Here is a 25,507-nt window from a genome sequence, read left to right on the forward strand (position 1 = left end):
CCTAGCCCACTCATATTACTCATGCAAACAGGCTTCCTGAAGTGAACAAGATTTGGCCCTTCTGGCTTGGAATTATGTTTTTCATTTTGAAAAACAAGACAAGAAAATGTAGGAAATGGAAAACGTCCATTCCTGTAGTCACAGTTGGCCTTCACTCAGGGAAAACTCTCACAAAAACAGACTCCAATGTGAAACTGCAGAACTGGAATTGATTTGCAAACTGGACACCATCATATTAGGCCTGAAAAAAGTCTGGGAGTGGATGAGTCAGTACAAAACCTAATTTTACCATACTAATTTCCCCCTACTGTTACTCAAACCTTCTTGCCAACTGTTTGAAATGGGCCACATTACCACTATAAAAGTGATTTTTCCTCCTTTGGTATTCTACTAATAATTAAATTGTCTCATTAGACTGACCCCCAACCTGGTAAGGCAACTCCCAACTTTTCATGTACTATGTATACCTGCGACTGGGTTTTTGATGGGCTCACTTTTTCCTAATATTATTTATTTTTCTTAAAGTTAATAAAGAAATATGCACATATATACATCCAAATCATTGTAATTTATTTACATAAGGTTTTGGGTTTTTTTTGCAGACTCAATAATAAAAATAATGCAGAGTTATCTCTATTCTTTACTGGACCTAACACAATAGAAACACAAATAAGGTGCTTTGCACATTTTTTGTCTTTTTTATTATTTCTTTTGCTTTTTTGGTAAAAGTGGGTGTCTATATAACAATTCTGAAGTAAATTTAAAAATGCTTTAACATCATAGAAGTCCAAATAATAATGAAAAACGTACTGGGTGGCTTGGGGCTGGGGAGGAGAGGGGAGGCATGGCTGCAGCTGGCCTGGGGCTCCTCTGGGCAGGTGTGGGGAGCTTAGTGGTTTGGACGGCCGGGAGCTCCTCTGGATGGAGGGGCGGGGGCGCTCCAGGCTTCACCCAGCTAGAGCTCCTCCAGGCAGGTGGGTGTGGGGTCTCAGGGCTCCTCTGGCCATGGGGGGGGGGGGGGGGGGGAAGGACACGGGACTTGTGGCTCCAGGTATAGGGGGTCTTGGGCTCCTGCTGCCAATGGGGAGTGCGGGCAGAAGGGGTGGACTCGGGAGCTAGCCTCCCCAAAGTGGGGGCTGCCCATGCGTCCACCGCTCACCTGTGTTCCTGTGTTCCTCCTCAGTCCCCCACATGCCGCTCAGCTCCTCTCACCCTCCCACCCACCACTCGCCCCTCACTCCCCTGCCACAGACACCCCACTGCCTACCACAAGAACTCCCACTTGCAGGTGGCTCACCACTCACATCCTCACTCCCTTGCTCGCAGCCAGACCCCTCCAGCCCTCATCGTCACCCTGCTGCTGGCCTGCCGCTCGCCTCCTTACTCCTCCGCCAGAACCCCCTGCCCCTTGCCTCCTCACCCCCCCCATTCGCCGCTCATCTCCTCACCTGCCCCCCCGCCTGCCTCCTCACTTCCCCGCTTGCAGCCACACCCTCCCCGCTGCTGGCTCACCGCTCACCTCCTTACTGCTTCACCAGGCCCCGCTGCTCGCCTCGCCACCTCACCTTCTTACCTTGCTCCTTAAGTGCTGTGTCCCACACCTGTGTCTACAGAGAGGCCTCAGAGGTGGCACAACAGGGAGGAAGGGGAGGGACTGATGCTTCCCTCCCCCCACTGCCCAGGAAACTGTCGTGGCCTCAGGGAAAACCCCTGGTGGCCGCATGCGACCACGGTGGCCACATTTGCGAAACGGTGCTCTAAGCTATACCTACACTAGGAATCAGAGCTGTGATTCCCAGCTTGGACTAGCTCTCATCTGAGCAAGCACTCTAGAAATAATAGTGTTGCCACAGTATCAGGGGAAGTGGTAGATGCTAGCCAACCTAGAATATACCCACTGCGTCCACTACTATTTTTAGCACATTAGTTCAATGAGAGCTAGCACAAGTATGTCTACAGGAAATTAGGAGTGTGATTCTGAGCTACAAGTGCAGACATAACCTAAAATATTGTTATCCCTTCTGCTGACTCTAGTGTCCCATTCTGACATCAGTGTCGCCCCTCTACTGAGCAGTAAGAGATGTCTAGGGTCTTGAAGATCCATTTCCTAATGGAGAAGAAATCAGTAACAGTATGGGATATTCTAACTGTAACTTGTTTTATTAATACGTATTCACAAGTCCTGGAAAAGAAATATTGAATAGCATGTAGGCAAACCCCGCCCAGTAGTCTCAGCTCAAACCAATGCCCAGTTCCCACAAAGCAACTCTGCCTAAATGTCTCTAATCAGAGAGATGATACCTAGGCTTGCATAGGCCATGAATGGCCTTGAAAAAAGACAAGTAGCTTATGTATGATATGATAGGACAAGGAGCTGGTAGTGGGATGGAATGAAAGGGGTGACATGGTCAAAGCAACAAGCTAGGAAAAAGATTTTTGCAGCTGGATTCTGAATGTACATACGTGGGAAAAGATCGCATTTGTCAAGGTCAGAGAGTTTGTTGCACTAATCAAGATGCTAGATGATGAGAACCTGGATGGGAGTTTTAGCTGTGTGAATGGGCAGGAAAGGCCTAATCTTATAGATGTTACGCAAAAAGAATCTGTAAGACAGACATAGCCTGGATGTGAGGACCTAGAGAGGTCTGAGTTGAAGAGGACACCCAGATTACAGCCCAGTATCCAAAGACCACTGCCTCTATACCGAACCTTGCATAACTCGGACACTACCACAGCAGGTCTATGCAACACAACAGTTTGCATACTAAGAAAAAGAATTTGGAAGACAACATGCAATGGCACCACCTAGTGACACTTGCAAAACAATATAATGAGATGCGACATTCAAGCTTTAAAGGTCACTAATGAGCTGATCCACTGTACATAGGTTCAAAAGTACAGAGGGCAGGTCTCCTACCAATCACAAATAATAGTGAGCATTTTTTGCCACCATGTATATTTGGTCTCCAGAAGTACTGACAAGTCTTAAAACGATCCTAAGAATGCAGACCACTTGAATGTGCCTTCAATACTGAGGAATTTTATATGAAAGGCAAGTTCTTCAAAATGTTTCCGTCTTCCTTCCAGAATTACTTATGTGTTATCAGTTTTCCATTTTTGTCAGATGTTCTTTGTCCAGATGCCAATTTTGGATAGATAAAGAGAAAAGCGGAAGACAGGTGTGTTTACATTTGACATAAATAATACAGAGAGCTGGATGTTTCCATAATGTTGTCACTACAGCACATAATGTGTCACCATCTATACCAGGGGTCGGCAACGTTTGGCACGCGGCTCGCCAGGGTAAGCATCCTAGCGGGCCGGGCCAGTTTAATTACCTGATGACGCGGCAGGTTCGGTCAATCGTGGCCCCCACTGGCCACGGTTTGCCATCCTGGGCCAATGGGGGCGGTGGGAAGCCGCGGCCAGCACATCCCTCACCCGTGCCACTTCCCGCCGCCCCCATTGGCCCGGGACGGCGAACCGCGGCGAGTGGGGGCTGTGATCGGCCAAACCTGCCGCGTCAGCAGGTAAATAAACTGGCCCGGCCCGCTAGGATGCTTACCCTGGCGAGCCGCGTGCCAAACGTTGCCGACCCCTGATCTATACCAAGCGCTTCATATAGATGTTGAATAATATAGGTGAGAGAACTGAGCATTGAGAGACTCAGCGGGTGAGGGTTTTGGGGATGGAAAAATAGCTGCCTATAACAAACATTTGGGTTTGGTCTCACAGCAACAACTTGAGACCTCTTGAGGCATTTCCAATGATCTCTGCAGTTTCTTGAAACAAGACTGTAAGAGGATCAGAATTGTCAAAACAAAATTATGGTTCCTGAACTAGGTTTCTTCTCAGCTAAAGCAATGGAATACATGGAGTTTTCACAAGCTGCATTTATTGAATAGATTAATATAAAATGTTTAAAACACTGATTTTTAACTAAAACCCACAGTGAATTTGGAATCTTATTTTTGCAGGCAGCTACATTTATTCCAATATGCTAAAAAACAAAATTAGCACCAAGAAATAAAATTTAAAAAATTCCTCAAAATTATGCATTTTCTGATTTACTTCTAAACAGAGCTAGAAAGAATGTTAGTTTTAATTATATCAAAATAGATGTACTTAGGTAAACTGACAATTAAAAATGGACACTGAACAGACTGCAATAAGAAAATGCATTGTGTGAAATATTTAGAGTTAGCATGCATGACATAAAACTAAGTATTGTGTGTGTATAAGTTCATGTATATTAGTTAGGCTGAGGCCTAGTTTTATTTATATTTTACATATTTATATAATGTGCATACAAAAATGAGTTCTAAGACTAATAATAAACTGTGTATATATGCAATGTGTGTGAGATATACATAGCACACACATATTGCATATGCACACATTAGGCTTAGACCTAGTTGCATAAATGAATGACTGGAAAAAATGCAATATTCCAACTGACCCAACTATTCTTTAGTTAATGAAATACCTAAATATTTGTAATCAAGAAGATTACAGACAGTGGAAAGTACAATTCTACATGAGCAAAGATCTGAATCTGATCCTAGAAGAATTAGAGGAAACTTTGGGTGAAGTCTTACAGACTTTCTAGGTAAAAAGAAAGTGGAAACAAATATAATGCAGAATATATTCTTGAGATGCTTGCTTTGGTTTAATTTATATATACATACATACATACACACACACTCCTATGTTTAACTGTGATAAGTTGAATTAAAACAATATTAACATTCAAATCTACCCAAGTTTATTTTTATTGTGCAAAAATATACAAAGGCATTATTCAAATTAAAATCACACTTTGAGCAGAAGCATTGTTGCTTGCTTACTTTGTTGACCTACCCTATCATCTGAGTCTACTTTACTAAATCTACATTGCACTCACTCTCTCTCTCACCCCGCCCCCAAGATATAGCTCATAGCACAGTGGTTTTATAATCAATAACCCCCTCCTTTCACATAACTGCATAATTATGAGCTCATCTTGAAATATGAAATTTTAGAAAATATTTTGACAAACAGTTTAGTTTCATTTATAATACCTCATTATAGTGCACAATACATTTTTACAACATCTTATAAAATTATCATCCAGTTAATGATATGGCATCCCATTATCACTTCCTTCTACTATTAAATCTAAGACAAGAAGTGGGGTGAAGCTGAAAGTTTAATGAAAAAAAGTATAGGGCTGATGGGTTAGTGGAAGTGATAATTAGTGAGGTTCTATTATAATGGCTTTTGTTACAAGTTCCTAATAACTTACTAATTCATTGCAAAGCCAGTGGCTCATCAAAGGTCATTCAAACACAACACTCAGTTTTGAATTATTTGTTACAAACCCGAACCAGAAAAAAAAAATCACAACTAATAAAATCTAAGGCAGAGGGCCAAGCATGAAAAATATGCACACAAACAGTTAAATGTATGATGAATTTATAACTGGGACCTTCTTTATTCTAGGACACAAAAGGTATGTCTACACTGAAATAAATAGATCCTCCCCTCCCCTGTGGGAGTGTCCCTGAGCCCCAACATCTACACTGCAATTCTAGAAACCCACAGTCCAAGCCTGAGTCAGCTGACTCGGGCCTGCCAGAGCTGTGCCATGCTTCTTTTATTGCCAGGTAGAAATACCCAAAGTGAACAAATTTCACGGTAACAACTCCTAAATTCTGTAGCAGGACCCTCTAAATTCCATGACAACCTTAAATTTATTCGCAAAATAAAATGAGGAGTCCTTGTGGCACCTTAGAGACTAACAAATTTATTTGGGCATAAGCTTTTGTGGGCTAGAACCCACTTCATCAGATGTATGAGGTGAAAAATACAGGAGCAGGAATAAATACATGAAATATCGCCATGAAATATCCTTTATTACACAGGTAAGGCTTCCTCTTGTGGGAAAATTTGCAGAGCAAGAAGTGGCTGCAGGCAGGTCCTGTTACAATAAAACAGAAAAAAATGGGGTGATCCTGACGACAGCAAAATAGGGAATTCCATGGCATCTTGGGAAAATGCCATACTGTAGAATTAGAGAGTCTACAGGGACCTGACTGAAATGAATGGAGCATCCCACAGTTGTCAGAGCATTTGTGTCAGACTCCCAGGAGATGCCAGATGACACTTGCATCATTTTACCTCAGAATTGCAAACTGAGCAGTCAAGCATCATTTGGAACGGGAAGTACGCAATCAGGCAGTAACAGGGGTGGGGAGAAGGAAATACAGTGCAGTACTGTTTTAAATGTAAATTAGTACAAAATATAAAGGGAAAGTTTAAAAAAAGTTGGCAAGATAAGGGAACTGTTCCTGTGCTTGCTTCTTTTAAATTAAAATGGTTAAAAACATCATTTTTCTTCTGCATAGTAAAGTTTCAAAGCTGTATTAAGTAAATGTTCAGTTGTAAACTTTTGAAAGAACCACCATAATATATTGTTCAGAGTTACGAACAATATCTATTCCCGAAGTGTTTGTAACTCTGAGGGTTCTACTGTAGTTCACACCTTTGAGGTTTCCTTTGCAATCAAAACGTCTAGTATTTTTTTTTTTAATGAAAGCTCAGATTCTGGAGCACAATTCTGTGTCAGGGAGTGAATTCTACAGGAAATTGCACATCTGCAGAATAATTTGTGTTCTAGTTATAAGCAACTGAATTACATGGGTTATTATTGTAAAGTCTCAGTCAACATAAATGTAGGTGTTGCTACTGCACCATGCAGAACATTCCTTTTCTATGTATAACTAAGCACTCTATTCCAGATGTCATCTACCTAGCTCCTTTGACATGCTTGAATATTTACCACCACTTGTATTTGTTCAGCATTGGTATGCACCAAAGGGTTATTGGGTATCTTTTAAATCTGTGAAAACCCTCTTAGATTTTATCAACCAGTACATCATATCCTTCTCTTGCTCAGTGTTTTAAAGCTTATGACCATTACTGATATATATATTGCTTCATTTTTTGTGCCCAACTTCATTACCTTGACTTTCTCTGCATTGAGTTGCATAAGCCATTTACCTGAACAAAATTGTAGATGATCTGTGTTATGTCCTTAAGTCACCTCTGCTAGTCAATTCCCTCATTCCCAAACTGCATCCTCTCAGAAGCGCCCTTGGGTTTTGAGATCAAATCAAAATTGGATCCACTTAAGCACCTGAGCTTTGATACCAGTCTTGATGACCTTTTAAATTTGTCATTTAAGAAGTACTTCACAAGCTTTCCTAAAGTACAGATAAAGTATTTCCATGCCCATTCACGTCAGCACTCCTTGTATTATCTTTTTTAAAATCCTCTTGTGTGTGTTATGTATGGGCCTCCATTTTGTGAATATGCGCTAATCACTCTGGGCCAGATCTCTCTGGGATGGCCTCGAGCCTCTGGCAGACCTAAGAAAATCTAGTTCTGGGGCACCTCTTCCCATTGCTCTCCAGCAACATCCTTGCTTCTGTGTGGGGAGGGGAGTCAAGCTAAGCTGTACTACTAAACAAAAAGATCTGGGCACAGCTCTGCAGGCTCTCCGCCTTGCGATATGTGAGTGCCCTGAAGGTCAATTGGACACTTCTAGTTTGTTTGGGTTTGTTTTACACTCTTCTCACCTGTTCAAATCAATATTATACTTCAAATCTTACATTAAATCTACAGCTTTCTTGTTGCTCTTGGATGTAAAGTGTATATTATCTTACTGCTAGTTCATCCCTCTTTAAAATGAGCCTATAAAGAGAAAAGTGCATATGTAAAAATTGTACATTCTTATTTCAGAGATCTGCTCCCTTCGTATATCCCCATTTAGATCTACTCACTTTACTAAGTATCCCGCATCAGCCCATACTTTTTCCTTTTGTTAGTACTTAAGACTCCAGTTCACTCTCCAGCATCTGCAGTCATAGGTGCTGGAATTAGGGGTGCTGGGAGTGCTGCCGAAGCCCTTGGCTTGAAGTGGTTTTCAGTATATATGGTTTGGTTTAATGGCTCTCAGCACCTCCACTTTACAAATTGTTCAAGCACCCCTGTCTGCAGTGGTCCAATTAACACAAGTATATCAAATACAGAATTGTTAACTAAGTTCCACTTGCAGAATCTTTACTACTGATGAGCACCAAGAGAACTCTGCTTGGCTTTCAGGTCTCAATGTTTTTGGGGATGCCAGTTAAGAGAAAATCTCTAACTGCGAACTGCCATTCAGACACACAAACATGAAATCTCAAAAATCATTTTTAGAGAGTAGAAGCCACACTTTCATCATAACCTTCTATGTGCAACTTAGGAAATCAGAAATATAAAGTTGAACAAAAATGCAAGGAAAAACAATAGAGAGCAACATGCCCAAGAACAAGACAGTGAAAATAAGTAAAACAACTCAGTTGTAGAGCCCTAAATCTTGACCTGTTCTCTCTACATTTTCCCCATGTGGTAACATTTTATCTTTTGTTTTTGAGAATAAATAGAAGTCTCTGATTCCATGGTATCTTGGAGAAATGCCAAATTATGGTGTTCATTCTATTTTTGATTGAGACAGCAACAAAAAACGAGGTCAACACCAACTTAGGTTACCTTATGTGAGTAAATTTCTTTACAGATTTAGAATATACATCATAGTGGCATTACATGCTTAACTGTGGCATTTAATACTGTGAGCTTTAAAAGAATTTTAAAAGGACACAAGCGATTTTTAAAAATTATTTGTCTTCTTATGTTCTTGTGTAATGAACTCTTTGCAGTACAAAACAAAAATATGATTTTTGTTACCAAATCTGTCTTCCATTTTGCTAGACTTCGATAGTGATGTTACAATAAGTGATGTAAACTTATCTTATTGTTTCCATGAAAGAAAAAGAAAAAATCAAACTTTTAAACAATTAAAAAAAATAAGAAGGGAAAGGGAAGAAAAAAAATATATAGGTCAACAGAGGCTGATGCAGTCCTACATCCCACAGCGTTTCACATATTTAGAGTTGATAGATGTTGTTCCTGAAAATTGTTCACCCTTTGGGATTCTCTCAACCAGTTAATGGTTAGTCCCACAAGGATGTACTATGTGTGTGTGATCCTGTGCAGAAACCATTTTTCATCAGAAATAGGGAGAACAATCTCCAGAAGGGTTGGAAGGGGTCAGGGCTAAGGGCTCATATCCCAAGTTGCACTGTAGATGGGTGGCAAAGCTGTCACTCACTTGTGTGAGATCCAGGGACGCTGGCAAGAGTTCTATGCGACACTTCAGAACTCTCCCAGGGTCTCCTGACTGCAGCCTCTCAACTCATGCCCCATAAAATGTAGCCTGGGACTTAAAATCACAATCTGGCCTTTAATTTAATGATAGCCTGATTTTTAATTTCCCCCTACTGTTACTCACACCTTCTTGTCAACTGTTTGAAATGAGCCACCCTGATTACCACTACAAAAGTGATTTTTCATACTGTTGATAATATCCCACTTTAATTGAATTGTCTTGACCCCCCACACACACTTGGTAAGGCAACTCCCATCTTGTCATGATATATATCTTCCTACTGTATTTTCAACTCCATGCATCTGATGAAGTGGGTTTTAGCACACGAAAGCTTATGCCCAAATAAATTTGTTAGTCTCTAAGGTGCCACAAGTACCTCGTTGTTTTTGTTGATTTTCAGAGTCATTCTCTGCAGGTCCTTATTTATCTATACAGTAATTATTTTATATCCTGAATCTCATAGCAGATTCATTTAACATTTAGGCACAGATTAACACCATATAACGCTGAAATATTTCCTTGCTCTACGGAAATTTGATATAGGTTTATTTCCCCTGCTTTTTGTTCTTCCCTATTCCTCAGTATATCCAGTTGAGGGCCACTACAACTCAGATACAATTTTATCTGTCACTTTGGTAGTCTGACTCTTTACCTTAATAATATAACTTGAGTCCTGAGAGGTCTCCTCTGTCCACAAAACTGATTTTATTTACCTTCTGACATATAAATGTAAAGCTGAGAAAAAGAAGTTACTTCAAAACAATTGAAATATTTGATATTTTAGTTACATTACAGTAGAAGCCTTAAATACATTTAAAACAACATAATAATTTAAAAATATCATTTTATGTTATGTCCTGCTGTTCCCAATGATAGTATCAGGTACCTGCAATTAAGGTGCTGATATAGGAAAGTGGCAGCCAAAACCAAATGTGGTCACCCTAACTCAATGATTGCTGACACAGATGCATCATCATAATACCCTTGGAAGAAAAAATAAGCCACCAGTAAAATATGAAGTATCATCCAGCTAGCTTCTTTTATGCTATAGCTGGTTATTCTCCTTAAGATGTTAGCATTTAACCTGGTTTAAATTCATACCAATCTGAAAATTTTGCTCATGGGTACATCTGCACTGTATTTGTTCCTTTCAGCGTTTGCAGTGGTGCACTACTGGTGGGTATCTTGAGTCTACATGCTGTCTCCTGTTTCTATTTTTCATTACTATGGCCTGTGGTTTCTTTGATATGACATTGACACGCAGGTCTGTTCAACTCTCCCCTTTAATCACTGTAAATCAGAATTGTCTAGTTGCCTTCATGACATCAATATTAGTAATTTTATGAATCCCAGTGAGAGGGATTGCCAACTGGTCCCAAGTGTATGCTGCATTGCACTCCTAGTCCATACCATTGACACGGTTGTTCTAACTCCATCCCAAAACACAACACTGACTTTCTTTCATAGTGCCAGCTGATCTTTCTTTTAATAACTAACTACCTTCTTGATATATAGACAAAGTGCTTACAAAATGTTACTTGGTTCAAAATACCACTTAGCAGGAAAGATCTTGATAGGTTAGTTAATTCCTTTTCAACCACCCATTTTGCTTACTATAATTTTGTTGAAGCACTTAATTCACTGGCTTTATTTTATCACAAAACACTGAATCTTGAGTCATTCCATGTTCTCCAACATATTGCTCCCTACCTCTAATCTCTTCATTAGCTGATCAATAAAACATTCCATAACACCATCAGTAATTGTGGGTCAGAGCCTAGCTTTTAAATACCATGGAGTTGGGCACTTTATAAGAGCCTGGATAGAATACAATTTACATTGCTTTGGGAATGCAAATAGGTCATAAAACTGTTATAACCAGCTAGCTGAAGATTCACCCTGTGCGGGAAAATGATCATGGAGAACAGAGTGAAGGTAGCAAATTCTACCCCATCTTCCCTTGCAGCCCTGGGAGTAAAAGAGCTGGTCAGCGCACTGCTCTACTTCAACAATTCCTGGCTGGCATAAGGGCCACACTGGACAGTTACAAAGCAGGATCAATAAGCTGCAACACCCACAAATGCAATTCATGGCAAATCAGTGTTTTAGCCCAGTAGAGTCTTGTACCCTACACCTGATCACGACCTCATAACGTCATCTGTCTTTTTAAAAAGAAGCCATAATTAGAATAGCTTTTGGAGGGGATGGGGAAGGTAATTAAAAGTTCATTTAGGATTTATTCATCAATTTACAATATTTATATACCAAGCAAATGATAGTCATCCTTTTAGTTTAAATGGCTTTACATTAGTTTCCATTACAAGCCAACCTCCTTCTAAAGTCAGTCTTATGTTTTCACAACATAGAATGTAAGGGCACAAATATACAGCTCATACTCATGCATTCCCAATGAGGTTTTACGTGAGTATAGGCCTAATTCTGTAACTAATGTAGGGTTAAATTAGCCTGCTCTTCAGCTGGTATAAAGTAGCACCACTGAAGAAGATTTTAATGGAGTGACACTGATTATACCAGCTGACGATCTGACCCATATCTTGTAAGGGGCAGGTTCTAACCTTTTATTCATGCTAAGTTGTACATTAGTGAGTAATTTGTGACTAAGCATCAGTAAGAGTGGTAGAACCTGGCCCTAACCAAATTCATGTGGGCATAGGTTGGGATTTGAGCATCTCCAATGTTATTCTTAGGGAGACAGCATCTCTTCAAACCCACCTCTCACAATTAACAAAATCCCTGTATTAACATCCACCCTCCATGATAAACTCTTTTTTACAGGGATAACTATTATAAATCACCATTTGCCATCAGTAACCACCCAGGATTGTGTGAGATACTGTTATTGCCACTTAATAGTGAGGTCACTGTCAGCAAATGTTTACTTTTTAAATAGTGCCCCCATAGATTAGACGCAACTAGCAGAGCACCAAGAGAACAGAAAGCTTTGGAACTCTGATAAATTTGAGTGTATACCCCACCACCCAAAAACTGACTCTTTTTGCCTACCTAGCATAAAGCATACCCGGTGCAAGATAAATCAAACTTGCTTATAAATGTTTGCTGTACAATTTTTGGATGAACACCTGTAATGATTCAGGTAACCAGAAGCTCTGAATCCAGTTGATCGTGGTTACAAGAGTATTGTTTGCCCTTACATATTCACATTCTCCTTGGATGCCTCTCTTACAAGGGATCACACCAATTACAGACAGCATTATAAAAGTTACATTTCAAGATGTGATTCTAAATTCTAGGATAAAGTATTGAAAAAAGTGTCAGGACTGTAAAAATAAAAAAGTGTTGCTTTTCCAACTGGATCTTCAATATCCTGTTTTGTCAGGAAAGAGTTTCTGCCCAAGTAAATCAGCAAATTTAAATGAATTTACATTAAATTATTTCAATTTATCAATATGCATTTCAAACCTATTAGTTCAAGGCTCACACAATTCTAATTTAAGATAACAGTCAATCATACCAATTCTAAAAGCAAAAAAAAAAAAAAAAAATAGTCCTATACCTTGTCAATGGATTTGAATTAGCAGAAGCGTTGAAAATAGTAATATTAGTGTGATTTATAGCAATTAAGCTACCTCTGTACTACTTGGAAATGTACCGAGAAGTACCAACATTGATTTAATATTAAAAGAAAATTGACAGTTTATTATTTTGAAGTGGAATGATAGAATTTGTGATTAACATCTCAGTCTCAAAAATGTCACCTTTTTAGAGTTGTAATAGTGTATTGCAGTAAAGCAGCTGAACCATGTCAAGAAAAAGGGCATGCAGTGCTTTAAATAAACTCAATGAAATCTATGCATCATGAGTTCAACTAATGTGGTTGGGGCAAAGTATAAACTTCCATACCAAGAAATGTCTTGTTTTATGCCTATGACTCTTGAAACTGTACTGGAGAATGCATTTCTCTTGAAGTGTAGATTCTTGTTACTTCCTCTTCAAGAGAAGCATATCTAACAGGTTATTGATTTGGTTCTGAAGGACACAGTGTTTATTATGTAGGAAACCATTGCTGGACACAAGTGAAAGAAATTAATGATGGCTTTGTAAGTGTCCAGGCAGTGGTGCTGAACCCTAGTGGGGCACCTGTCAATCTATATGATAATACATTCCCAAACTTCATAAAATCAGTGATGTGAAAAGGATTTTTTGAGCTAAACAGGATTTGTCAGAGAGGGAGACTATGAAGTTTTCTGAAGTTAACACCTCTGCTTGTATAATAGACATTTCACATCTGTGTGAATATTTTACAGCCAACCATACGGAAACATTTATCATCATAAAAGCTTTACTAAATACAGTGCTAATACCATGCATTCAAAAGTGAATCTGATATACTTTGTCTTGCACATCATTTTATAGTGTCCTTCCTGTTTTGGTAAACAATATAGTTTGAAAAACTACCTTTTTGAAATGCATTTTATAGATAGCTTAGATAAATTAGACAGAGGTAACTCTCAGGGTGAAAAGTATTCACAAGCAAAACCTAATATGTTGGTCACTATATCCACCATGGTCAATATTAAAACTGCCATTGACCTCAGCAGGGGTAGACTCAAACCCAATCTTTGAGCTTGAATAGTAATGGAAAGAACTTCCTTAGGCAGTTCATTCATTTGAAACAATTATTGGGACTTATCCAAAGCCTACTGAAGTCAATGGGAGTTTTTTCATGGTCTTCAATGGATTCTGGGTCAGGCCATTAAGTGAATGTATTGTATGCATGAGAGTACAAAGCACATAAGTTTATCAAATAGTAGAGTGAGTCAGTGTATATTTACATATATATATTTTTTTAACACAGTGGTTGTTTGCTTTCCTAGTATCTGCCATTACTATTAAACACACAACCCCCATATACTTTGATGAAGAAATGCATGCCACAATATTCATGGAAATACAAAGATTATGGGCTAACTTCTTCCCTACTATTTCCCCTGAAATCAGAGTTGCTTGTATCTACTGAGGGCTAAATTTGGCTCTTTAAGTCTAACTTGGTCATATATTTCTAGCATTTTGAAAAGTTTCACTTGTTTTTTGTTCATCTTCTTTAACATTTAACTGCTTGCATTTCAAATCCTAACATACTGGCACTGCTGAAATTGGCACGAGCAGGGGTGGGGACTGAATATCCACTTGGCCGGGAAGAAAGCTTAAAATAAAATAAAAGTCCTTTTCAGATAAATACCTGAAGATGCTAAATGTGCCAACACACCATAATTTAAAATCCCCGGATAACATAGCAGGGAATCTATTGCAGTAACTGACATCAAGCAGTTGCCTTGAATGTTTCTATTGATGCCACAGTGGAACACTGTTCTTGTGGTTCCTCTTTATCTCCCCAAAATGGCTTATTTCAGAATTAAACTTGATTGTTTTTGGTTTTTTTAGAGTGACTTTGGCTTATACACTCCTGCCTTATTCACATTTTAGTGTGGAGAATTATTGAAGGCAGGCACTGCATTGCTATCCATAGCAAATCATCTTCACTCGCTAGGCATTTTTTAAAGTAGGCACAGAATGTTGCTGAGAAATTAGTTTTAAGTTGTTTTATATGAATTTTTTAAACTAATTTGTAAACATTTCAAGTAGAGTTAGCTTAATGTAGTTTTTATTCACAACAAATCATTGCCCATGTGTTTTGTCCTACATGGGCTGTGCATTATGTAATTTACCTTTTTTTTTAATTAAACAGCTAAGAATCTATACTAAACAGATATATACATATCTTTTTGAGTCACTCTGATACATATATTTGCATTATAAAACCTTGCATGTACTTACCATTAAATTATTAGAAACCTTAGATTCAGATAAAGCTGTCAAAATTTCATGAGAACACCTGAACAAGAGTCCTATTGACTGTGAGTTAATATGGTTTTAATAAGTTGAAAACTGTTAACCTTATTTCACACTGTGGGTAAAATCATATATATGATTTTTTTTCTGACAAGTTTCTTCACACTTGTCATTTTTAAATTTCACAATCTGCTCCAAGTTTCCTCTTCAGTAATAGACATGAAGCACTGCTATCTGTAAATTAAAGTATAAAATAAGGTGGTATTCTGAGAACATCTTTAAGAGAAAACCCAGGCTGCCATGAAAAAAACCCTGCAAATACCTACAAACAAATAGAATATTTCTAGATATAGGTCATGGTTTTTCAAATCACATTCTTTGCTATGCAGTTTATTGGAGAATAAGAGCACCATTCATTAATGTGTTATTTAAAACATATACTACCAGTATATTATATAATAATTTCTCCTGTCATTTCTGGTAAAATTAATTTTTTTATTTACTTTTTTTTTAAGGCAAGTGGACAAGGAAAAGTAAGAACTTTTAAGTGACTCATTTATATGCAAAAAATACCACCAGATGTTCTTATAGATATATATTAAAACATATATTCAAGAAACAGGCCTACCGTTTTCCTCATCTGACTTATTTTCATTGTCAGAGTCAGTCAGTGTAAGGGCCGAGTTCTCACGACTTGACAGACCAGAACTGCGCCTGGATTTTATCCCTCTCCCCCACAGCCTTATAGCATGCTCTGGAGACATTCCTCCCTCTGTGTCTGAGTCAGCATCAGACCCGGTGCTCAAGGAATAGCCTTGATGAAGTATTCCTATGTCTGAGCAGTAGCCACTTCGATGGGGAGATGGCTCACAGATGCCTAGTTCTGCAAGGGTGAAGTTAGTTCCTAGGAGGACAGTAAAGAAACAAAAACAATTAGTCAAAATATTTAAAATAAAATTAACAGACCATCTTATCTTCTCATAGATATGGTATATATCATGCCTTCATAACGAATTGTATATGGTGGACAGATCTGTAAGGGCATGGCAAGGCTCATCAGAAGCATATGGTGTGTAGCAGAAAGAGAGTTGTGAAACACACAAAATAAAAGATAAAACTCCTCAAAATCTGAGCCGTTCCTTCCTCTCCCACATTTTGGCCTCAAATCTGTAAGCACTTAGGCAGGTGATTAATATTATGCACATAAGCAGTCCTATTGACTTCACATGCTTAATATTATTTGAGGCCTTTGTTACGAACTATTTCACCAAAACCATTGCTACATAATGTCATTTTTATCACTTGTAAGGTGGACAAAAGCAACCCATTTCGGAGCAAAAGAGGACCTCCACTTCCAGGAAGAAATGGCTTTAAAATTCAAACCATTTTTCATTGAAAATGTGAAAGATTTAATGTAACTTAGTGCAAACAATTTGAGTGCAGAGTCACCCAGAATAGTGGAAAACTGTACATAATATGAAAAACTGTCACAATTTTGCACAGCTTTAATATGTGGGAAGGTTAGATATTTTGGGTCCCCTGTTACATCTGAAATAGGTGTCACATGTTTTCTCCATTCACCGAAGTTTTGCCCCCAACAGAAATGTTATGAGTAATGTTACTGTGTCAAAAAATGACAACAGGAGAATAGCATGATGTCTGAAGGCAAACCTTCTAGGAATCATGTCAAAACATGGTGGCTCATAATGTGACTCAGTAAGTTGGTAGGTGACTTGCTGGCTCATCGCTAACCATGTATCTTTTTAGACAATAAGGGACAAGGAACTTAAAATATATCTATAAGGAAATATTCACTGGTCTCTCTGGCTTCTCTGGTTTTGAAAAGCATGGGCGATTTCAGTTCCCCATGCCAGACTAGAAATGAAGACCAAAGACAGATTCAAGTCACTGGAAATACAGTTGTCGACTATTTAATTCATATTGTACACAGTGCAATTTAGTCTGAGGTCTGTGGTTCCAAAATGGTGCTTTTAAACAGTCTACTTTTTTCCACACATGTATATCGAATCAAGACACCCGAAGACAGATTATAAACAGGCAACTGTTGTACACGATATTTTTATTAATAAATATGCTTCATTAATCAGTTTAAAAAAAAGTAACAATTCCATTCACACAGATCAATCAAGACAGATGATATATTTAAAATATCTAGTTAATCGATCTACATAAATCTTTTCCAAGTCCCACAAGATCATTTAACTCAGTGATCTCAGACCTCAGTGGTTCAGGAGCCAAATTAGTGATCAACATTACCCAAAAGAGCCACAGTAATGTGAATTCATTGCTTCATTTACTCTAGTACTATTCATATTTAAAAAGTATAATGGGGAAATATTTAGTTTTTTTATTATTGGTTAACAACATAGTAAAAGCATCCTCATTGGTTAATAATTAAATCACAGTGTTTTAATATTGTGTGCTGCAAAGAGTCGCAAGACACACTTAAAAAGCCATTTGCGGCTTGTGAGCTGCAGTCGGAGTATCACTGATTCAACTGCATAAAGTATTTTGAGATTTGGGTTGAATGAAAAATGCAAAGTAATGTTTTACTTAACCTTTATCCCCAATCCCACCAGTTAAAGGAAGAGCATGTGATTTCTCTTTCAGAAGGATTAAGTTAGGTTGATATAAGGCAGCATACATTGACCTAACTCTGTAAGTGTCCACACTAAAATGCACCTCCCACTGATGTAAATCACTGCACAGACTTCGGGCTAGTCTACACTGGCAATGCTAAAGCACTGGATTGTGTGGTCGCGGCAGAGCGCTGGGAGAGAGCAGTCCCAGCACGCTAAAAAAAAAAAAAAGCCCACCTCCGCGAGGGGAATAGCTACCAGCGCTGGTGCACGGTCTACACTGGCACTTTACAGCACTGAAACTTGCTGCACTCAGGGGGGTGTTTTTTCACACCCCTGAGCGAGAAAGTTGCAGCACTGTAAATTGCCAGTGTAGACAAGCCTTGAACAACTCCATCTCCACAAGAGATGTAGCACTTAAGTAGATATAGTTAGGTCAACACAGCGTCAGCATAGATACCACGTTGCTTACATCGACTGCCTTTCAAAAGCTGTCCCACAATGTCCCACACAGACAGTTAAATCAGCACAAGCACTCCTGGTGAGGACACACACCGCCAACACAAGGAGTATAGTGTAGACATGCAAAAGCAATTTAATTACTGTGGTGGTTGTAAATCAACCTAACTTAGGTCAACTTAATTTTGTAGTGAAGACTTGCCTTAAATGGTTTGCTTGACCAGTAGAGGATGGATGTGCTCCTACATAGCAACTTTCAGCTCCCAAGACACCCCACTTTAGCCAATACACCAAACAGCATTAATAGATTGCATCCTTCCTCTGCTAGGAGGAATGTTGCAATAAGGCGGTAGTGAGTTAGAGAAATAAAAAGGGAGAAGGGACATTTCTAAGGGAACAAATTAGTCAGCTGTGATGTTTAAAAATAAGATAAAAAGAAAAACAAACATATAAACAAAGAGTCACCTCCTTTCCCTCATGACTTAATTAAGGGAAATTAACCCAAATGTTTTCAGTTAAGAGTCTATTCTGCTTGAATTCACTGCCTGGTAAAATAATTACAGGTGTTGTGGTGTGTGTGTTGAGAATATGACACTTAAGATGTGCCAACCTTTTGCAAGAGAAACCCCATATTATGCGAAACTCCACTACTTTGTTTTCAGCATGTAAAAAAGAAAATACCCAGATTTTGAGAGAAATGTATTTTGATTCATGGCCCTTGCCTCAAGATTCAAAGCAAAGCTTTATGACATCTGTAGTTTGGCAGTGATTCTTTAAGTAATCTTCATTATTCCATTTGAATTTCATAATGAAATTTTGATTATTGTTCACATGGTAGGTCGTCTGGGTTGAACACAATCCCATGAATTTTAGTGATCACTTACAAATTGTGCACAGTCCATAGACATCAATAAAAAAAAATCTAGCAAGTTTTCAGTTTTGCCTTTGCCAATCTGGATTCAAACTGATCTGAAACTTAGAAAGCAACTTAATGGTATAAAACCATTCATACTGAACCAAAGAAGTGCCTCATACACAATGTGAACAGCATCCTGCAATTTTGGCACATTTTGAATGGCACAGTGCAGAATCAAGGACCTACTGAAACTTATGTGAAACATACCCAACGTGAAGTGATGCTAAAATTATTACCCATCTCAACTGGAACAAAGGTGGAAAAATGCTTTTAAAAAAGGTTTTGTTTTTGGGTAACATAAGTATTTATGAACACAAACATATTATGAATATATTAGCTTAATTAAGCTTTTATATACACAGTTAAGTATTTTAATACTACTCTGTAGATTTTAATAGCCTTTAAATGCCCAGATGTTTACACTCTAATGAACATTCGGTATTGACATTAAAAACAAACTATAACATTTGATGCAAACAGTGAACTTAATATGACTGTTCATGTTATTTTCTCTGAGATAAATGGAAGTGGGTTGAAGAGAGGTAATAGAAACAGAATTCACTTTTTCAGCTGTTTTCGCTTCTGTTAAGTGGGAGTATGGAAAAATGTATGTGGTTTCCAGAGATAACAGTATAACTATACAAACAGACCAAATTAGGAATCAGATGTAGGAATTCGGCTAAACCACTGGTCTCTCTAAGGTCAGGATTCTGTCTCCAACAGAAATTAGTACGAGATTCTTTTGCAAGAAACCCTATCGTGACAGGGTATAGTTATAGAATAACACCACAGGGGAAGCATCTTCCTTCTCCAGTTAGTGGCTGGTTTGCATCCTGAAAAACGAGTGTTTATCCCTTTGGGTTGTTTTTTTTTAATCCCATCTAGTATCATTATGTTCTCATAACTAGAAATGGATAGTCCTTTTTTAATCTTGCTAAACTCCCGGCCTCTGTGATACCTATGGAAATAAGTTTCACAGTTTAATTATGCATTGTATACAAATATTTCCAATTACCAGTTTTAAATGTTGCCATTGAGTTTCATTGACTATCCCCTGGTTTTTGGATTTTAAGAAAGGCATGAGTGCTCCTATTTACCCTGTCTTCTGTACAGCATTCTCTAATTTCACATACCAATATCATATCCCTGCTTACTCATCAGCTCTTGAAACTAAAACAATCTGTATCTTCTCTAACATAGTGATTGTGCTCATTAATATATTATTTGTCCAACTGTAACTGTGCACTAGGGTTCAAGTGGTATTAATAAACCACTTTTTTATTCCTGCATGGGATAAAAGACATTATTATACTCCGATGTATGGATGCAATTTAAAAAATAGCAAATTGAAAGAATCCAGCATTTCTTTAGCAAGTCAATTATGTTCATGTCAAGAATCAACAATGTACCCAAATTCACTTCCTGGGTTCTGACACTCAGTAGACTCCAGCATGTGGGAACTTCATGCCAAATAGTTTGCCAGAAGCAGAGGCAGAGTAGTGCAAAATACCCATAATCTCCACTCTTCAGCAGAGTAGGCCACATGAAAGGACAGGGCCTGGGAAGCTACAGAGTCATTTTGGCCAGATGATCCAATTCTATCTCTCTCTCAGGAATAGGGTTACCATATTTCAGCAAGCAAAAAAGAGGACGGGAGGAGCCCCGCCCTAGCCCCGCCCCCATCCTGCCCTAGCCCCGCCCCTCCCACTTCCCACCCCCCTCAGAACCCCCAACCCTCCCTCTGCTCCTTGTCCCCTGACTGCTCCCTCCTGGGACCCCTGCCCCTAACTGCCCCCCAGGACTCCACCCCCTACCTAAGCCTCCCTGCCTCTTGTCCCCTGACTGCCCCCTCCTGAGACCCTCCCCCCCATCCTAATTGGCCCCCTAGAACCCTACCCCCTACCTGTGCCCTGACTGCCCCAACCCTTATCCACACCCCCACCCCCAGACAGACCCCTGGGACTCCCACGCCCCATCCAACCACTCCCCCCCCCCTGACAGCCCCCCCCCCGAACTCCCGACCCATCTAAACCCCTCTGCTCCCTGTCCCCTGACTGCTCCAATCCCTCTCCCCACTCCTGCCCCCTGACAGCCCCCCCCCAGAACTCCCAAACCTCCCCCCCGGCTCCTTGTCCCCTGACTGCCCCCTCCTGGGACCCCTGCTCCTAACTGCCCTCCAAAACCTCACCCCCTACCTAAGCCTCCCTGTTCCTTGTCCCCTAACTGCCCCCTCCTAAGACCTCCCCACCCTAACTGCCCCCCAGGAGCCTACCCCCACCTGTACCCTGACTGCCCAAAACCTTATCCACCCCTCCAGAAAGCTCCCCCCGAACTCCCAACCCCCCATCTCTTGACTGCCCCCTCCAAAACCTCCCTGCCCCTTCTCCGACCCCCTGGCCCCCTTGTTGTTGGCCTTCGCCTAACGTCTCTGTGAACTTGCTCAGGAACGGCCTGAGCCGTTCGTCCCGGCACGCTGGGCAGCAGTGAAGGAGGAGCGGGGGAGGAGCTCCAGACTGCTGGAGGCAATCTGCGAATGCAGGGAGGAGGGAGGGAGTGATCTCTGCTGCAGGGGAAGTGGAGGAGGGGCTCTCTCTGGCTGTTGGAGCCCCATGTAAGTGGCACCATCCAGCCGGCTGCCCTGTTAGCCGCGTGCGCTCTGCATGGCGGGGGGTGGGGGGGGAGAGAGTCCAGACATTTACAAATTCCCCCTGGACGCTATTTTTAGCTCAAAAAGTCGGACATGTCCGGGGGAATCCGGACGAATGGTAACCCTACTCAGGAAGAGCCCTCCATGAGGCTCCTTTAGAGCATGAGATAAAATAAAGCTGAAGCTCAGAGAGCACCCAGGCAAGGGGAGCAGTGGTATCTGTTGCCAACTCTGTGACCTTGTGAGAACAAAGGGAAAAGAGTTCAATCTACACTGTTTTGCATCCACAGAGAAGGAGGGAAGCTGGCCCCCTGAGCTGAAATTCACTACAAGTAATTTACTACTTTTAGTAGTAAAGCAGATGGCTGGATTATTTTAGTGCTACTTAGTGTATTCCAATAGTGCTGTACATGGGACCCAAAGAATATCTGCACTAGAGTGAAGCTTTACTTGCAAAGTAGGAGGTTAGTATAAAACACTATGTGAGTTGGAATCCAAAGTACCAAAATGTAATTCAGAATCTATTCTTACTCTGCCTTCAGACCACAGGCAAAGACTTTACATGCTTTACAGGCATGTATCGCACTGTTGGTGACAAAACAAACAAATAACACTTCCACCAAATGAGTGGAATAAAGAGCTTTGGTTCTTTAAAATAACATGTTGCAATGAAAGCAACCCATCAGTAATTAAAAAAAATAAATTCTCCGGGAATCAGAAGTCTTTGGAATATTATAGGAGCTATTAACCAGCAAGACATCTTCAATTGTGATTATTTTAATTAAACTTCGGCAGTTAATTCCATATGTTTCGTTAAGGTACAGATAACCTGCCATGTAAAAGTAGGCTATTGATCTTAAGTTCACAATATCAAGAGATAGAAAGGCACTACTGGATCAAGTCCAGGATGCAAGTGCATTATGTAGTTTCCCAGTAGTACAAAAGCAGTTTTCTAACATATAAATTGAAATCAATATTAAGCTACCGGTAATATACTAATACAGTTTTCAAACTGACTTTTACTACCGTAAACTACTACATCGCTTATGTGGCTACATAAATATTCCGACAGGGTGCGATTAAATGAATGAAGTACAATTCTATTCACAGAAAGATCGGAAAACAAAGCCTGTGGTATTTTCACCGGTTCTTTAGATAGAGGTTTAGATTGGTTAACAGCACATTATAGAAACACAGGAATTGCCATACTGGACCAGACACAAGGTGCTTCTAATTCAGCATCCTATCTCTGACAGTGGCCAATACAAGATGCCTCAGAGGAAGGACACTGCAATAGGTAGACCTGAGATAATCTGCCCTCCTCATTAGGTCTCATTCTGATCTCTAACAATTAGAGATCGGCCTAAGCCCTGAAACATGAGGTTTATATAGTCCTTGCAAAATTATAACAACTGTGGATATTCTAGATGTCCATTTAAGTGTCCAATCCCTTTGTAAATCTTGCTAAATTCTTGGCCTCAATGACTTCCTGTGGCAATGGGTTCTTCAGTCTAAGTGCTGTGTTACATGAAAAAGTTTTGAATTTGACATTTCATTTCATTTCATTTCATTGAAAGTCTCCCCTTCTTGTGTTATGAGACAGGGAGAACAGACATGCCTGACAGACACTTCTCTACTTATTTTATACACTTTTATCATACCCGCTTTTATTCATCTTCTAAGGTAACAATACTAATCTTTTCAATCTCCTAATATTTTATGTATGTCAATGCTATCTTAGGCTTCCTTTTTCACAGTTTATGTTCCATTCCACATCCCAACGTATTAGATATTGGCTCAAATTGTATATTATTGTGCATTTTAGATTCAGACTCCAAAACTGAAGATATTTGCTCGGAGGAGTCTGAAGATCCAAGCCTCTGATTATTGCTCTCCTGCATTTGTGACTTTCTTATTGTTTTACCCAAATTAAAATTCTCAGAAAAATTCCTTTAATACGCGCACTTGCTTATATATCCTTTGCACTTCAATTGTTTTAATGTGAAAAAGAAAAAGGGACATTTTCTGTGTTATGCGCAGGAAATTAACCACATGGCTCTGAGATTAATGGGGTTTGCATGATTAAATTAAAATGCATATGCCTGGAAAATTCTCCTATTTAACACTCTTGATGTCACAGAGGGTAGAAACCTCCCATTCAGAAAAAGACTCCACACCCATTCAAAGGATAGCACCATTAAATTACTGAGCTTGACGCAAGAATTACTGTGTGAATTCAATGGTCTGTGTTACAGTGACTTCAGGGTTAGCCATTTCTTCTATGCAACCATCTATTTTAAAAAATTCAAATCCTTTGCTGCCAAAAAAAGGAGCAAGTATAAGATGTAGTGTACTTATAGTGCAGACCTGAATGTGGCCAAATTCCTTAAAACACCAGGGAACAGGTCTACTTGAAGAGCAGACCCTCTCAGTGGAAAAGATATACAGCTGATTCTAATGCCAACAGGTTTTGAAAGAGATAGCATACAAAAACATAGCAGGGATGAATAGGTGGACCTTTACCGTGCAGCTATGTGTAATGGTTAACCACAGAGCAAAAAGGTCAGTAGACTACTTATTTTCTGTACTTCAAGTATTATTAGGTTCTAGCTACTGCTTGCCCACAAAGCCAAACATTTCATAATTAAACCAATGTATAACTTTAATTGCTTAACGTTAATGATCTTACATTTATAAAGCACCTTTCAGCCAAATAGATAATAAAGTGGTTTACAGACTTTACTAGCTGAGCATACCAACTGTATGGGAACACGGCAGGAATCACCACATCTATCAATAAAGTGCAGCCACCTCAACAGTCCACACAGAAGTGGCACAATAATGAATAGTGTTTGTATACGATAAACACCACATTGGAATTTTGTGAGGGTTCAGAACATGTTGTTTTTAGGTAATAAATATTTAAATTAAATACAAACATTAAAGCTTCTTAGCAATCAAAAGATCATCTGTTAATCTAAGAAAGTTTACTGAATGAAACTGGACTGAACCAGCCAAAGAGAACTTTGTTTTCTAGTATTTGATTAGTCACAACAAAATCCTTTTGATTTTCTTCTTCACAATCCTGCTGTTCCTCACTGCTAGCTCAGAGACCACAAAGTCTAATATTACAGATTGGATGAGAGGTTTCTGGGGGAGGCAGGGAGGGGAGGTTGTTGACAACCAGTTTGTTGATATTAGTAGTATATTACATTAAAAATATTTTAATAGATCATTAAGGTTGCAAAGCCATGCACCAAAACTTCAAAAATGCCAAAGGTAAGATTGACCATGCAACCTTGATTCAGCCCTGTTGTGAATATCCATTTATGACTTTAATTACATGATCTTATACTATTTTTTTCCGCAAGACACCTGCCTCATTCAGTGAATGGGTAGTTATTCAGTATTTTTTTTTTATCCTCTTTCCATGTGTGGTCCTAGTCTTATTTACAACACCATTCAAATCATGCACTGAATTAAAAAATTACAAATTTCTTCATGGGGCTCATTCGTATAATATCAAATTTCAATCAATCTGCTCCACACCCCTGTGAGGAGAGCTGTTATCACGTGTGACAGACCCAGACCAATGGGGTACAGGAGTCTGGTAGAGGGCAAATATACTGGTCACTGGATGAGTAGTTTTCTGTTCCCTGAGTGACCAGAGAAGGGGCTGCACTAGAGTAATCAGGAACCTGCTAGAACCAGTTAAGGCAGGTAGGCTAATTAGGACACCTGGAGCCAATTAAGAAGAAGCTGCTAGAATTAATTAAGGCAGGCTAATCAGGGCACCTGGGTTT

At 39.5% G+C, this 25,507-nt stretch overlaps 1 protein-coding gene across 13 annotated transcripts in view; it reads right to left on the minus strand.

The window, feature by feature from the left end:
• Window positions 1–25,507, minus strand: part of TENM2 (teneurin transmembrane protein 2) — a 1,090,181-nt gene that overhangs the window by 702,779 nt on the left and 361,895 nt on the right. For all 13 annotated transcript variants that reach the window (XM_065554888.1, XM_065554886.1, XM_065554895.1 and 10 more), the window contains one exon: window positions 15,711–15,986. In XM_065554888.1, the coding sequence (XP_065410960.1) occupies window positions 15,711–15,986 (276 nt within the window). The remainder of the gene's footprint in view (window positions 1–15,710; window positions 15,987–25,507) is intronic.

Source organism: Chrysemys picta, chromosome 8 (assembly GCF_011386835.1).
Source record: "Chrysemys picta bellii isolate R12L10 chromosome 8, ASM1138683v2, whole genome shotgun sequence".
In the NCBI taxonomy this organism is placed as follows: Eukaryota; Metazoa; Chordata; order Testudines; family Emydidae; genus Chrysemys; species Chrysemys picta.